This window comes from Eucalyptus grandis, chromosome 9 (genome assembly GCF_016545825.1).
Source record: "Eucalyptus grandis isolate ANBG69807.140 chromosome 9, ASM1654582v1, whole genome shotgun sequence".
NCBI lineage: Eukaryota > Viridiplantae > Streptophyta > Magnoliopsida > Myrtales > Myrtaceae > Eucalyptus > Eucalyptus grandis.
Genome location: NC_052620.1, coordinates 4141459 through 4158162, shown reverse-complemented (window position 1 = coordinate 4158162; position 16704 = coordinate 4141459). Strand labels below are relative to the sequence as shown.

Here is a 16704-nt window from a genome sequence, read left to right as displayed (position 1 = left end):
TGCACCGTCAGTATTGAATTTGAGGAAGCCCCGATTTGGCGGCCTCAATGAAAATGGTGAGTAATTTTGCCCATGATTTTGTTTACCAGTTCCTAGGTTCCATCTTACGTGATTTTTGTTCATCGTGAGTGTGGCTTTGACTTTGGAACTCGGATCAGGTTTGCGTGCTTGGAAGACATGGTCGTTCTGAGCTTTCCAGATGAACCACAGGACACTGGCAATCAGTTCCTTCGAAGGTACGATGGTGTCTGACACAAAGGCCTCTAACACCCATTTATCCATTCTTGTGATCTCTAGAGGACTGATTATGATATTTTGGCACTGATCCGATCAACCTCCTATGTCTAGCCGCATAGGATGAAGAGATGTTCAACATTTTCAGGGTATTTCCCGCGAAAGGACACGGAAGGTCAGGTATGGCTTTCCTTCTGTACAAATTTTCGCGGGTTGCGATAGCATTTTGGCAAACGCTTCAAATCAAAACACGAATTTTTGGCTGAGAGTTCAGGCTCCATATTCTTGTCCACAGAGATTTGGGTGGCTAGAATGATGATGATGGCTACCCACTTTCAATTGTATATGAACCTATTTTATTCCCAATACAGACTAGAGGATCTGCTTTCGGATAAGGGCTGATTGGGATAGTAAGCATTCCCTTCACTGTTTTCTCACTGAATAAGTCATTCAGTTTCTGTACATCCCATGTTCTTGAGTCCTGCTCGAGAAGTTCTGCCACCATTTGCGGGTCTCTTCTGTTGCCCGGCCCCCTCCAGCTGATAACCGTTTGTCCTCACGGATGTTGATTGATGTTTCATCACCCACTGACCACTGAACTTTGGGACTGATCGTGTCTCGGCCATTAACAAACTTTGCCAACCCCATCATGGGTGAGATCCCTTCCCTGCATTCCAAAAAGTCCTCCCGTAGAGACCTTTCAAGGCTTGACTCCATAAGGCCAACGGAGATTTTGATAATCTCCATGCCTGTTTACTTAGAATAGCCTTATTGAAAGTAATAAAGGTCTCTAAACCCAAGTCCATCGCTAATTTGTCTAAGCAAGTCCACCTACTCTCACAAATCTCCTAATTAGGCTCTCTCCCCCCACACCCCGCAACACCTTCAGCTGATGTAGCCCTCGGGCGGCACTAGAGCATGACGTTGATAAAATATATGGATACCCACATGAATTATGAAAATATAGCCAATGTAAACAATGTCAAAGGTTGATGTGGATAAATTTAGCCAATGTAAATATCCACGTGCACATCCATAGTGAAAAGTTTTTATATATATCATATTGTGACATAGTTGGAGGCTACATCAGCTAGATTCGACTGGGATGACGTCGAAGGGACTTGATTAGAAAGTTTGTGAAAGTAGATGAGCTTAATTAGACAAATTAAAAATACATGGACTAGAATAAACATAAAAGTACAGGGGCAAAAAGTGCAATTTTTCTACCACACAATAAATTGGATCTAATGAAGTAAACATCACGCTATGTAGAATCATCATCTTAACAAAGGTACCATAAGTGGAGCCATGTCAATGAATCTAATCATTTAATGCACATGCAAAATAGATACACTAGGCATCTGCAAGTTGGTCACTCTAAAATGAAACCTACTATGGTATATCCGGGAGAAACTTGAGAGGGAATCTATTCAAGCAACGAAAACAAAAGGTAAGTAAGAAGTAGGGAAAACAAATCGAGAAATACATGAACAAATAAAGGCTCTATGTCATCACAAGAACCAGAGGTCAATCGAGCAGGACAATGTAACAATGGCGATAAACCTGATGTCCACTGGCTGGCATTCATCCCCAGCGGGATCATCTCTGGCTTCAACAGTCTGAGTGCAGAAGGATTAAAGTTTGTTAGTTGCTAGCAAAGTAGGGGCCCAAAAGACCGGGAAGCATTTGAGAATGGGAATGGGGGAGGGAATTTTTCCATCGTGCATTTCAAGAGAGCTCACAGAAACTCGCCATGTGGCCCATTCGCTTGTGGACACCTACCACATCTAATTTATGTCCAATATTTGCACTTCCAAAAGAAACCTAACCACTCATTTCTTTTCACTCATGGAAAACATTTCAAGAAATTAGAGACTTCTTTGACTAATCAAACCTAATCAAATTAGAGAGAATGTAAACAATCTAAAGAAATTAGGGACTCAATCAAATCAAACAGAAAGAAAGTTAATGTGCAAATATGCAATTGGAAACACAAACTCCCAAGAAAAGTATTCATTTCTCAAAGTGGGAAAGACTAACTTACTCTCGTTTAACTTTTGCTTAAAGTGCAGTGATTGATTTTCAAAATAAGAAAGGACTTGATATTGAAAATGGAAGTACTGGATGAGGTAAAACAGAAAAAGGCAACAAAAAGAAAAGATAAAAAGCATTTAACATGCTCTCTTGAACCCACCCAATTAATAAAGAAACTTAAGAATTGACTCAAAATTTTAGGCACTTGTGAATGTTAGAATTATTTACCTAAACGAACAAAAGTAAAAAAGAGCGAGAACTATTGCCATTATTTTTCTTTCAAAGTGAACGGAGCGTTCTGTTTTCCCTAGTTTTTCATCAACGCCATGGCAACTAAGTTTCAATGATAATATAATCATTTTTATATACTTTCAAGCTGTGACAGAAGTCATACGCACTGGGCCTCACAGTCGGTCTAAAGTTTGGAAAAAGAAAAAAAAAAGAGAGAAGGGAATTTACTGTGCAGTGGGAGATGGAGAGGATAAGTGATAAGTAAAATTTGTGGGTGACTTACCATAAAATTTGACCAAGTGTTGAAGTGAAGAACAGGCCCGAGGATCATCCCACTCCAGCGACTCCCACGTCCGCTGATTTATCCAAATATATTTATGAAAAGGGGGAGGAGAAGCAGTCAGATGTGTTTGATCGGTTCAAAAAATTTAAGACATTAATTGAGAAGCAGTCAGATAAACAAATCAAGTGCCTGAAAATTGATAATGGCATGGAATTCTATGGTAAAGATTTTACTGAGTTATGCAAGAAAGAAGGTATTGTGAGATATTGTACAGTATCTAGGATACCACAACAGAATGATGTGGCAGAACAGAAGAACAGAACTTTGCTTCAGCGAGCTCGATCCATGCTTTCACATGTAGGACTTGACAATGAATTTTAGGTAGGAGCAGTATTCATAGTACGTTACCTAGTTAATCGATCTTCATCATCTACTATTGAGTGGAAGACTCCTGAGGAAGTATAGTTGGGGAAACCTATTCATTATTCCAGATTACGTATATTCGGATGTTCAGCATATGCTCATGGGAGTGATGGTAAGCTTGAGTTGAGGGCGAAGAAGTGCATATTTCCAGGTTATGCACATGAGGTAAAATGCTACTGGCCGTGGTGCACTAATCCCAGATCACCTGGTTTTTCAATGAACAGAGATGTGATTTTCGACGAGACTGCAATACTTCAATAGAGGAGTTCTAAGATACAACTAGCAGAAAAGATAGATTATGGTGTCATTAGTGAGGTGGACCTTCAGGTGGAGACTAGAGAGTCCTCAAAGGTAAATGAAGTTAAGACTGCATATGAGACCACAATTCCTGAAGTCGGTGATAGTGAACAACCAGTAAAGCCGCAACACACTATAGCTGCCAATAGACAAAGAAGGCAAATTAAATCACTGGTACGTTATGGTTATACAAATATTGCTTATGCATTAATTGTAGGTGATAAGATGGAGAGAGATGAGCTTTCGTCTTACTCCGAGGTGATGGCTAGTTCGGAGTCATTGCAGTGGCTAGGAGCTATGAGTGAAGAGATGGAATCACTCCATCGAAATCAGACATGGGAGCTGGTCAAAGTACCCAAGAGCCCAAAGTGAATGGAGATCAAATGGAAAGAGGACATTCCCGGTATTGAGGCAGCAAGGTATAGTGCGAGACTTGCGGCGAAGTGGGTATACATAGCATGAGGGCATTTACTATAATGATGTGTTATCTCATATGGATACTCCTATTCGTGTTTTACTTGCCTTAGTTGCTTCGCAGAATCTCGAGTTAGAGCTACTAGATGTGAAAATTGTGTTTCTTCACTATGAGTTGGAGGAGCAGATTTATATAAGGAAACCAGAGGGATTTGTTATTCCAGGTAAGGAAGATCATGCTTGCTGGTTGAAAAAATCTATGTATGGGCTGAAACAGTCTCCTAGGAAGTGGTATAAATGTTTTGATACTTTCATGGCTAGTCAAGACTATTAAAAAAAAAATCAGATGGATAGCTACATAAACTATAGGAAATTGGAGAATGGTTCTTTGATTTATTTACTCTTATATGTTGATGATATGCTGATAGCAGCTAAGAATATGTCTGATATTAATGTGCTGAAAAAACAATTAAATGTTGAATTTGAGATGAAAGATTTATGTGCTGCAAAGAAAATATTGGGTATGGAGATTTTGCGTGACAGAGCTGTAGAAGTTTTACGTCTATCTTAAAAGAAATATATTGAGAAAATTGTGGCGTGCTTTAATATGCAGTTAGCAAAATTTGTAAGTACACATTTAGCGAAACACTTTAAATTTTCAGATAAATTATCACCGCAAACTGAGGATGAGGAGGAACATATATCTCGTGTTCCTTATTCTAGTGTCGTGAGTAGTATTATGTATGCTATGGTGTGCACTACGCCTGATATTTCACAAGCTGTGAGCGTGGTTAGTCGCTATATGAAGCGTCTTGATAAAACTTATGGAGAAGTTGTGAAATAAATCCTCAGTTTGAAGGGGACAACATATGTGGGTATAGTGTATCAAAGGGACATCAATGGTACTGACACCACTAGTTTTGTGGATTCAGATCACGCCGGTGACTTGGATGATCACGGGTCTTTAGCAGGGTACGTTTTATGCTAGTGGGTGGTGCAGTTAGTTGGAAAACGTCCTTTCAAGATCACATTACCTTGTCTTTAATTGAGGCAGAGTACATGGCACTAACTTTTGTAGCGAAAGAGGCGATATGGTTACAAAGTTTGCTCTCGGAATTTGGGTTAGAACAGAAAAGTGTGGACATACACTATGATAACCAATGTGTGATATATTTGGCATATAATCTAGTTTATCACGAGCGAATGAAGTTTATCAACATCAAGTACCACTTCATTCAAGATGTCTTAACTAAGGGTAATGTTATTGTCAAAAACATTACTACAGCAGATAACTTGGCAGATATGATGACTAAGTCGTTCCTTTGGTGAAACTCAAGCTCTGCTTGAGCTCTATTGGCATCTGTGGAGTGAGTGTCTGTCAGGGCGTTGGGAGAGCAATATAAATGATGAATACTATAACTTGGTTTCAAACATCAAGACAATGTGGAGAATTGTTAAATTAATGTCTCGAGTTTGAATTCGGATAACGATTTGTTAAACCGAATTTGTCAATAAAGATTTTCCCAAATGGATTACAAATCGGATGAAAAAATCTTTCTTCTTATTGGACATTCTTTTGGATGTGCAAAATAAGCAAAGAAGTAAGGAGGATGTGATTTACCACTACAAGACAAAAGAGGCACACTTGATTTTATATTTTTGTTTATCTTTTAAGGACAAAGATGACTTCGTTGGAAGAGATAAGAAGAGGAAATTCCCTTTTGCAGAAGTAAAATTCTTGTAGGCGTTGGTTTGTTGATGTGGTGGGGCCCAAGGTCAAACTTTTGACCTTGGGCCACACTCATACACACAAAAGGTGTAGGTTTTCTTCTTTTATGAAAGTGACTGCTACACGTACGAGCTGCAGAAGGAAGCCGCGTGAAAAAAAAAAAAAAAACCTGGAGAAGCCGTGCGAAGCCGTGTGAAGCCTTGAAGAGATACGCAAAGCTGTACGTATGTGGACCAAATTCGGACGTTGGAGTTCCGACTCGCCGCGCTTGGTGGTGATGTCGAGCCTGACTCCTATACCTCGGGGGAGACTAGCACAAGACCCTAATATTATGGCCCCTGACTTACAACGCTTCAGCAACGGCAAGTTTCGAACCCTCAACCTTGGCGATGAAAGAGAGATTTTAATGCAGTGCAGCTACCCACGATTGGGTCCCATCATATATTTTTCTTCTCTGGTCAAAGGAAATACCCTCTAGTGTTTTACATCTGAGAGATCTCGAGATTTGGACGAAACCTCAAATGAAGCAGTTTAAGGACTTAATTAGGTCCAAAAAACTCTATCAATTCATAAAGTAGAACTTAAGAATTGACCCAATTCATATAAAGGGCAAAAAAGAAGAAGAAGAATTGACCGCATATTTTGGCACTTTTAGAATGTCATAATTCACCAATATGAAGAAGTGTAGTACTTTTAAGGTACAATAGGAGAAAAAGAGCAAGCACTGTTGCTAGTAATATTCTTTGAAATTGAAGTGAGTTTTCGCTTTACCCAAGTTTCAATAATTAGATAACCATTTTGATAGACTTTCCAGTTGAAAGAAAAGTCATACGGATTAGGCCTAACAGTTCATCTAAAGTTTGGGAAAAAAATGAATTTTACCGTACTACGGAATTTTATCAGTTAGTATAAAAGAAATGTAAAATTGGGGGGACTTACCATGAAAGTGGACTAAGTGTTGAAGTGAAGAACGAGCAAGGGGATGGTCCCACTCCAGTGAGTCCCACGTTTGCTGATCTATCAAAATCCTTCCAAGAGAGCGGGGAGGAGTAGGGAGGCCATTGCCATGTTGGGGCAGCTGCAGAGAAATCCTCTTCAGCTTCGGACATTTTGATATATCAATATATCGGATTGAAATACAACTCATGGTCCCATCACATATGTTGTTCAGCTCCGGAAGATTATCTAAAGATAGGGATGGTAAGTTCGAGATGGAGGAGTGCGTCATGTTGGGAACATGGCCTATTATCACTTCTACTCCGTTGCATTTTTCGACTATAATATTTTGAAGGAGAGGGAGGTGGAGCAACATGTCATGCGTCAGCAGCACCCTCATATTGTTGCATCCAATTATTGTTAACATTGTAATAAGACAAGTGGCACCACTTGGCACTGGCCCACCTATTATCTCCTCTAATTTCTCGCAATCATATATGCTAATGAGGTTCAGATTTGGAAGGCAAGTGGCCAGCCACTCCCATTCCACCACTCTCTTCATTTTAGGACACTTTTCCACAAAAAAAAAATTGAGACTAGGTACCACTATATTAATCCCCTCTAGTTCCTCCAAGTCCCTGATTTCAAACCATTGTAGGCATGGAAGCCCCTGCATCTCCTCAAAGGGATGCTTTAATTTGGAACACCTAATGATCTTCAGTTTTTGTAGGTTAGGGAAGTGGACAGCACCCAACTCCTCCAACTTCTCCCATCCCTCTATCTCCAGCTCCTTTAGATTCTCCAATGGGCCTACCTTGCACAAGCTAGTCAGCCCACCGCATTGTCCAACTTTTAGCACTTCCACATTTTTCGGAAGTAGAGCATGGCCATCCCCACTAATTTCTCTGTCTACCATTGCTGCAATACTATGGCAACTTTTGATTATTATACTCCTCTTCCTAGGATGCCTAAAGGGGTCGTATGTAGATACATTCAACTCCAGTTGATAACATCGGGAGCTGTTTTGCTCGAGAAACCTCACCCATGCATTCAATGCTTCAACATTTGGAGCAGCGCAATAGAGTATTTCCACCCTTTTTAATTTTGCCTCTTCCCCTACCCTCAACAGTTGACTCGCAAGATATTGCAAGTTCACCATATTCCGCAACACTCCTTCTGGTAACGTCTTGATCATTGTGTGAACTAGGTCGAGGTAGGTCAATTTTACCAACATCTCCATCCCCTCTGGCACTTCTTCAAGCATTGCACACCCATTTAGGTCCAACTTTTTAAGGGATCCCAACTTTCGTACACTAGGTATAAAATATAATTTCTCACACTCTCGAAGTAACAGTGCTTCCAAGCTCTCGAGATGAGTGATAGGGTCCGGTAATTTTGTGATTGCGGTGTTGCTGAGATCTAGAACCTTTAACCCCTTCAGATGCTTGAAGAAAGATTCATGGATGGCTTCCAAAGAGACATTGTCATTTAAGGATAGCCTCGTAAGTTGAGGGCAATTTGGCGATATGCCGTATGGGATTTCTTTTATATAGTTACCTTGTAAAAAGACTTTCTCTAGATGATAGGTCCAGAATTCTTCCTCTGGAATTTCTTTCAATCCCATATAGGCCTTGACCATGTGAGTAGTGCTTTTCACTATATGCAATGCCATGCCTCTCATCAATGTGTGTGGAATTGAATACTCTTCTTCTTCTTTAGTATCATCCCATAGGCAACTATTTCTTAATTTGTCCAATACGGAGTAACCCTGGTCATGCAATTCTTGCCGGTTGCCAATTCCACCTAGCAAGCCCTCATCTATGAATGACTCTATCAACTTTGTATTATTTGGATGAAATCCTTGAAATTTAAAACAAAATAATAAATGCAAGAAACATTGTTGCACTTGAGAATCACCCAAATTCATGTAACTGAGTTTCAATCTCTTGAAAACATCAAGTTCCACGTTCAAGTCTATTAATTTCTGCAACATGCCTTTCCATTTGTGCACTTCCCATATTCCCCTCATGCTAGTTGCAATCTCAATGATCCCAAGTGGCAAACCCCCACACTCATTCACAATGGAATAAGCAATTTCTTCAATTTTTAAAGGAAGTGCTCCCCCAAAATGAAGTTTCTCTTCAAATAAGCTCCACCTATCTAACGAATCTAGAAGATTTATTTTTATATTCTCTTGGCAGAGCATCTTATGACACACATCTAGTGATTGAGTTGTCAATACCAGCTTAAGGGCACCTTCAATTGGAATTCCCACATCCTCAATCTTGAAATGCATCCACAGGTCATCTAAAATTAAGACAGCTCTCTTCTCCTTCATATACCTATTCAATGTGCACGCCCTCCTCTTCACATCCTTATCTTTTGAGAGATTTTCTAGTCCGACTGCATTGGCAATCTCGTCTTGTAGTTCGTACACGCTAAACTTACGAGGTACAGTAATCCAGAATACATCATTGAAGGCAGGATTCTCTAGTATTCTATTATGGACATGCATTAAAATGGCTGTCTTCCCAATCCCCCTCATTCCATAAATGCCAATGATGAAAATATCATCCTTCATTAAATAGGCACAAATCTCTTCGATTGTCTTCTCACTTTTTTCACCTACAAGCTCTGTTGTTACCAGGGGTGAACTTTTCCTACATCCTGTAGCATGTGTCGTCGACCCTTTTCGGAAACCACAATGGCCTAGAATATCTTCAACTTCTTTGCTAAAGTCATCCACTCTTTTTATCTGCTGTGGAGCAAGAGATCTACCTTCTCGGTATGCTTGGACCATACTCCAATATTCTCCTTTTATCCTTTCTGCTTTCCGACACCACGCCTCCAACTCATCCATGTCTGCTTCTCGATTGCTTAGTTCTTCCAGCTTTCTTTTCCAAGTTGGCGTATTCTGGTCGACAAGCCCACAACTACTCGGTCGACTATGCACGAGTGCATCATCTGTCCTCACATCTAACATCAAGAAAAAACTTATAGTATTTTCTAGAAACATAATGTCCATAAAACAAAATGAATTTATGAAAGAAGAAACCAGCAATTATGTCGAAACGAAATTAGATAAAGTAGAACATTGAACTGATATTTGGGCCTACACAGGATGGGTTGAACTGATACTTAGGCCTGTATCAAAAGTGGTTCTCCCTATAATTTATATTAATATACAAATATGAAAATTGAAGCATGTATCTTACCATAAATTACTAAAAAAAAAAAAAAAAAACATCATATTTCATGTGAATCTTTATGTTCTAGACAAAATAAAGGTGGAATTCTAAGTTCATATTATATATTAATGAAAATATAGGGGCTCAATAATAGTTAGAGAATTCTTAATGGTCGTTGTTACATGACATAGAGAAATTTATTATGAAATCAACTACATTACTATAATATTGAGAGAAAATAATAAAATCTTTCAAACAAATACTTCGTAGGAAGAGTTATGAAATATATTAGATTTTTTTCAATAATTGCTAATTTGCAACACAAACAATCATTAAATTTACTTTTTTTTTTTTTTGGACGAAACTATGGTATTGAATGAAGCAAGTAATCCTAGTTGAAGGCAAAATGATTAATGTGCAAGACAAATTGTACTTGCAAAGATAATAATCAATCTCTTGCAATTTAGATTTCAATGTATCACTCTTAAGGCAAACCTTAAGTAAGAGCTCACTAATGCACGGTTACATAGATGCTAACATTTAGATACCTATAATATTAAAAAGCTCGAGTTGTACAATAATAGAAAAGTTTAGGAAAAAGCAGAAGTTAAATATAAAAGTCACTGAAATCAAACCTAGATTGAATTTTGAAATTAAAACCGGAAAAAAAGGAGATATACCTCATTTCCACACAGAATGTACAAAAGACTAATACCACAACTGTCCCATTAGAAAAGAGCTCTACTTACTTTCAATTTGAATTTGATTGGTAGGTGACCCACTTGAATGTCACTCTCATGGAAAAATTAAGGGATAAATGCAACAAAAGTTCTACGACTTGTCACAAAAATGCAATTGAGTTTTCAAACTTTCAAAAGATGCAATCAAATTCTAAAACTAGTCAAATTGGTATGATCAAGTCATTTCATGATCTCCATTCACTTTTGGTTTGCCGGAGGTGTAACTGGATCTCCAGATAGCTCCTTTTATGTTCCTACACCAACACTGCTCTACATTATCGAAAAGGTGTTCATTAATATGTTCTCTGATTTAGAGCATCTGAAGCAATGCCCACAAATCATACGAGTAAGGTCTCACAATCTGATTCCATGAAAATGGGATCTCAAGGGGTGGTATTGGTGGTGGGGTTGGAGGCGAAACGGGGTCGCTCCCACTGTCAAGGCAAGACGCTACAGCCTCACGCTGGATGAGGTCCCAACCCACTGAGGTGTTCATGGAAACCACTGCAGAACATGAATATGGATGAGCTTCTCAAGAGCGTATGGATGGTAGAGGCCAATTAAGTCCCAATGTGGGCATTGCCGACCCCGAGAGTAGGCAATCGGGCCTACTTGCTCTGCTGCAGAGGCAGCCGAGCGTCCTACTCTCGCGGCTTCTCAGCAAGAAGACTATTGACGGGTTGCGGAAAGATTTTCAACAGGGCGAGATTGATGATGGTGGCGACAAAAGCAAGAAGAAGAAGGACAACAGTGAGGTCGACCAAGATCCATGGCCTCTGTCGGGTGAGATGACACTTGAGGATTTCTTGCATGAGGCAGAAAAGGTTTTCTTTAATTTTTTTGTCCTTTTGTTTTTATTTTTTATGATATGATGCTTAATTGGCTCTACATGTCTTAATAAAGTAATGAAATAAATCACATCAGCATTTTCGTTGGACAAAGTGGACAAAATTAACAGATTGACTTAATTGCATCACTTTTAAAAATTTTAAGACTCAATTGTATTTTGTAACAAGTAGTAGGACTTTCAAGAATATGAAAACTAATAATCATGTATCTTAAGATAATTGTAACACGGAAGGATATAAGAATGAATCTTTCAAAAGAGAAAATAATTTATTCTACTCAGTCAATGAGTATATTTTACCTATGCAGGTGGTATATCATTTGGATATCCATTTAAAAATGTAATATCTTTCTTAGATTGATGTGCTTGTGTGTCATTTAGCTTTTTTCATAATTAAAACACAAAAAAAAAATAAGAAGAAGAAGGCTTATCTATTAAAATCGATACATATATCTTTATTATGAAAATACATATAAGAATCGGAGATGCGGAATAGGAGATTCGTTAGACTAAAGATTGCTAAAGTGAGTATGAAAAATAAACTACTGGGCAAAGTTCACACAAGTATGCTGTATGGCCCAACCTGACGCAAGCTTCGTTAGCCACTTTTATAAATATAGATAGATTTTTAAGTGTGAATAGTTCGTTCAAATGTGAATAGTTCCCAAAACCCAACACAATTGTCCAAAGTCAGCAACACGTAATTTGCTACTACAACTAAGATTTTATTTCTTAAGAGGAAAAGGGGTAATAACTGAAAAGGTGCTTAACTAAATACATGCTTGTCCCTTTGATGCGTCCTCTTTTTATAATTTGGAAACATTTTTGGTAATTAGTTAGGTAAACATAGATGAAATATGAAATGATGTTCACGATTTTGGTACATGAGATTCAAAATTAAACTTTGAAATTAAACTGATGCTTTTATGGGTACTTATATAATTGTCCATCTCCATAGTCATCCCACTAGCAAAGAAAGTTCACTAATCATGTGAAATTATTCACAAGCAGCAATCTATCCATGTTTATTGTTTGCCTCAATCTTTGCACGGGATAGTTTGTATTTGGATTGAACTGACAAGTTTTTTACTTTGATTTAAAGCTCTATTATTAAAACTTTTATTTCAAAACTATCCAATTTTTGATTGGTTTCCGTGGAAAGCACGCGTATCCACCTAGTATTCCAGTCTCCAAAAGATCATGCGATTTGAATCGACTAGTGCATTAACAAGAGGTGCTTAGGTAGAGTTCTAGCTCCTGGGTTTTATATATGATTATTTATGTAGGTGATTTGAGGGGATAGAGAAAGCCATGGCTTTTCAAGATTTAAAGATAACACTAAAATGCATTTGTCTGTCCATTTTCAAAGAAGTACTAGTTATCATTGTAATTCCAATCTATTTTGTGTTTTCTATTACCATTAGAAATCCGAGCGTCCCGCCTATATCCCTTATCTTAGGTAAAGATTAGAAGACAAATTGAGCATCTTGCACGAGCTTCACTATATGATATATTTGGAGCGGCACGTACCTTGTGGAACCTCTGTATTGGGTTCTCCATCTTCAGCATTTACTGGGCCAGGCATGTTAATCAAAGCTTCGGATGCGAGGTCTCTGCTACTGCTGGGATAACTCAAATTCCACGGCCGAATAGAATAACCAACTTGAGATTGAGGGTGTTGTGTATAGGATGAAAAGTCCCTCTGTGAGATCATGTTTTGAGCAAGAAGAGACTGACTGGGCACATTCGTCTCGTGCAATGGAATGGAGGCTGATGAACCTATACCTACAGCACTTATGACATCAAAGCTCGGGTTCAGCATGGCAGTGAATGAAGTCTCTCTGCAAGCATCTTCATCGCTTACAGTCACGGGCTGATGTGGACCCTGTGTAATGCTAGAACTGATAAAACGAGAGTACGATGACCCCAAGGCATTGCCTTCTGGTCCGTTCCTGGACTCCACTGGTCCTTTACCCTTTAATGCTTTTTGGGCTTCTGATCTCACTTCGCTATTGACGACGTTGCAGCCATGAATCCCGTATCCTCCAACTCCGGCTAAGTGGGCCTTGATCCTGGTCACGCTTCCGCCATACTCCTTGTTGCAGAAGTTACACTTCCACTTCTTGTTCTGCAGGAACTCTACATACTCCCGAAAGGAGTCCTTCTCTTTGGGCATTTTCCCCTGCATCCCACAAAAGAATGAGCAAGATATCTTTCAAAGTATAATATACCAACAAAGAAGACCTGGAATCCTACAAGAGATTTCGCGGATATTCACTCAGGGGCTTTGGGTAGGGCAGAAGGAGTCGGTCTCTCGTGGCATTTTCCCTGTATCCCACAAAGCCCCTGAGTGAATATCCGCGAAATCCTCACACATGAAGAAAACTCGTTTGGTTGGGTTCTGGAAACTTTCTTCTTTTGAAAATACAGATTTCAAATTTTGCTCTTCAGGCTGCAAGCTACGTTTTGTTGTTTTCAATGTTTTCCTCTCTTTTGAAACACGGTATTCTTTCTTGTTTACTGTTCATGCTTGTGTGCGCTCTCTCTCTCTCTCAGAGCCAATTTCTCAGTCGCCATGGCCTGGCTGCGATTAATACGGTAGTTGGTCCTCTGCAAGTTCCATTCAATCGTTGCCAGTTAAAGTTTGCAAGAGAGTGAGACGTCATTTGCAAATCCACCTCCCTCAACTAGCTCAAAATCTTGCCCTTCAGCTCCTAATCTCGTCCCTGACTCTGCTTACGGCAAAATTTCATGGGCCGGGCTCAGCTGCACCCTCAAGTTCTTCCATTTACTTGAGTTCTTTGAATGTTAATTACTTCTAAAGATGCACGGTAAACTATTTAGTTTACACGCATCAAGTATGACTTGACCGGTACTTTAAATTGAGATTTACAATGTGGTTCAGACATAGATCTATAGAATCTCTGGCCAATTACGCAATTTATGTTTGATAAAGCAATAAAAGTCTTCTGTCTTTTTTTTTTTTTTTTTTTTTTTGGTAAAGAAAGTCTTCTGTCTTTGCTCACTGGAATCATCAACTATCTTATCCAATAGAGAATGCATTTCAGGAAAAATCTCTAAAACAGTTGTTTCCAAAACAAGACCAGACATGATTTAGGTACGACTTAGTCACCGCAACTCTTTTTCTTTGATTTTTTGTCAGTCGAAGTCCCCAGAAACAGCATGAAAGATCGCTGAAACAGATATGTAGGAGTGGGGATGATATTATACGTACCAGAAGAAGAACTAAAGCTGCTCTTGAAATTCTGAGGCACAGATCGCGATTACCATCCCAGAATCCGACCAAGGGTTGGCTTTATCTGCCACTGTGCAATTTTCACGGGAGCAAAAAGCAAGAGGCCATGGTATTCAGACAAAAAAAGGTTTGCTGGCGAAGAAATGATCGAGATCTGGCTTGGGAAAAGGCAGAAGGTTAGGTGAATGTGTACGAGAAAAAAAGAAATAGAGACTTGGCCCTGGTCGAAAGTCTTCAATCATCGTTCAGCAACTACGAAGTAATTATTAACAACAACAATTAATAAAATTAGGCGTGTCCAGAAAACCTGACCGACCTTAGCACGATCCAACACAAGTCAAACACGAAACAAGTTGGGTACATATTTCCAATTTTGATATCGTTCCAATAACCATTATAAAAAAGTAAATAAATATATTTCGGATCGGATTAGATCGGTGCCCGATCGTGGCCACCCATCTCGGCCGGCGATGGGCGACTGGGTCTCGTGACTCGTAAGCTCGCGTTCGTTGCGAGAGCGGTTGATTCCACTCAGCCTGCGTCCGCTGGCGAGGCGATTATCCCTGACGATGAGTTCTCTTTAGCCAAGGTCTCGCTTTTTCCCCTTCCTCTTTGTATTTTCCATTTCGGGCTTCGATTTTGACTAATTTTCATGAGTTTTGCATTCTCGCGTGTGGAATGTGCTCGGGTTTCTTGTCTGTCGGAGGTCAAAGTTTGGTTGTTTTCACAGTTGTTGACTTTCTTACACGCTAGATTTCTTTTCTCTTTTCTCCTTTTTCTTGTCTGGGTTTCCAGATTGTTGAGTTGTCTATGGTTTTTAATGTTGTTCGGCTTGCAATGCAGATTAAGGTGGACTTGTAGTTGGTGGGGAGGTCGAGCAATTCCATTCCGTGCTCGTTGGGATTGACATTCTAGTTAGATGCTTAGGTTTTGCTGTGTTTTTTTGTGCTTTGATAATTCTGAACTGGTTTGCTTCATTTGGTCTTCTTTTTTCTAGAATGATATTGTTGGTGGTTCCATGTTGTTTCATTTGGTGCATCTTGTGGATTGTTAGGTATCCAGGAAGTCGAGATTGGGCTTGTTGCACACCTCTCTGGCATTGACTGATTACTTAGAATGGGTTGTGAACCTTTAGTTTAATCTTAGGGAATTGGATATGTCTATAGTGGAGAGGAAAGAGCATTCTATTGTCTGTGATTATCTTTATGGCAGAGAATCAGTTCCTCCCATATTAAACAAGTAGAGAAGGAAACCTAAATGAGATGACTAAATTGAAATATGTCGAAGTTCCAAACAAGTGCTAAATCTAGAAAATAAAGACTAGTTCAGTGATATGTACTACAGTTCACCTCTATGAGCTGTGTCTCCTAGGAGATGATTAGTTTAGGACGTCTTGGTGTCTTCTGTAAAAGTTAGTCTAATGTATGTTTAGTTCAAATTTGCTCTGTTTGTTTATCTAGCTAGTGACTTTCTCAGTTCTACTCCTTATTGTTCTTTGAAGTGCTAGATGCATCTCTTCACTTTTACAATCCCGTTGTCATGTTGACTTTGTAGTATGTTGCTACTTTAAGAGAACAGCTGGAGCAGCTGGCTGAGGAGAGAACCCCAGATGGGTTACAAGGGTCCTTCACATGTCCTTTGGAACTCTCTCATTTACTGTTGTTGTTGAATGAGATGAGTATCTCATCTTGGATTTTTCATTTTTGAACATCGGACTGCTTGTATTTTTTGAGTGCGAGTCTTTGAAGCCGGTTCTTTGTATTTTTTGCCCCCTCTTTTATATTTATATTACTACTTACTTACCCAAAAAAAAAAAAAAAAAAAACATCGGACTGCTTGTTGTACATTTTTCATATGAGTTTTCTGGTTGTGGACCCTACGGCATGGGCTTGTTGGCTGGATCATATACTGCTTGTTTTTGCCTCTTATATTCGCTTAGTAGGACTGGCAGGAAGAAGACTTTCGCCATCGACCGTTTAACCGATCAAATATTGCTAAGCTATTTTGAATTTTTTGTTGATTCCCTGGTTTTGTGGATTATATGGGAAGGTTTTCTTTCTCTCTTTGGATCTTGTCTGGTTTACGCCGGTGG

The 16704-nt window shown here is 39.2% G+C and overlaps 1 protein-coding gene across 3 annotated transcripts; it reads right to left on the bottom strand.

Moving 5' to 3' along the window:
* Positions 1–1472: 1472 nt before the first annotated feature.
* Positions 1473–14805, bottom strand: LOC104420159 (probable disease resistance protein At4g27220). 3 transcript variants are annotated; one of them, XR_005546615.1, is made up of 6 exons: positions 14592–14805; positions 12887–13538; positions 6585–9557; positions 5815–6027; positions 2783–2855; positions 1473–1853 (listed from the first exon to the last, which is right to left on the bottom strand). XR_005546615.1 is itself a non-coding variant. In XM_039302087.1 (5 exons), exons 2-4 carry the CDS (start codon positions 13530–13532, stop codon positions 2827–2829), a joined length of 3648 nt encoding a protein of 1215 aa, XP_039158021.1. In that variant the 5' UTR covers positions 13533–13538; positions 14592–14805; the 3' UTR covers positions 1473–1853; positions 2783–2826. The 3 variants fall into 3 exon arrangements, 1 of the variants encoding a protein (XP_039158021.1); XR_005546614.1 differs by having other exon boundaries at positions 5815–9557; XM_039302087.1 differs by lacking the exon at positions 5815–6027.
* Positions 14806–16704: the final 1899 nt, after the last annotated feature.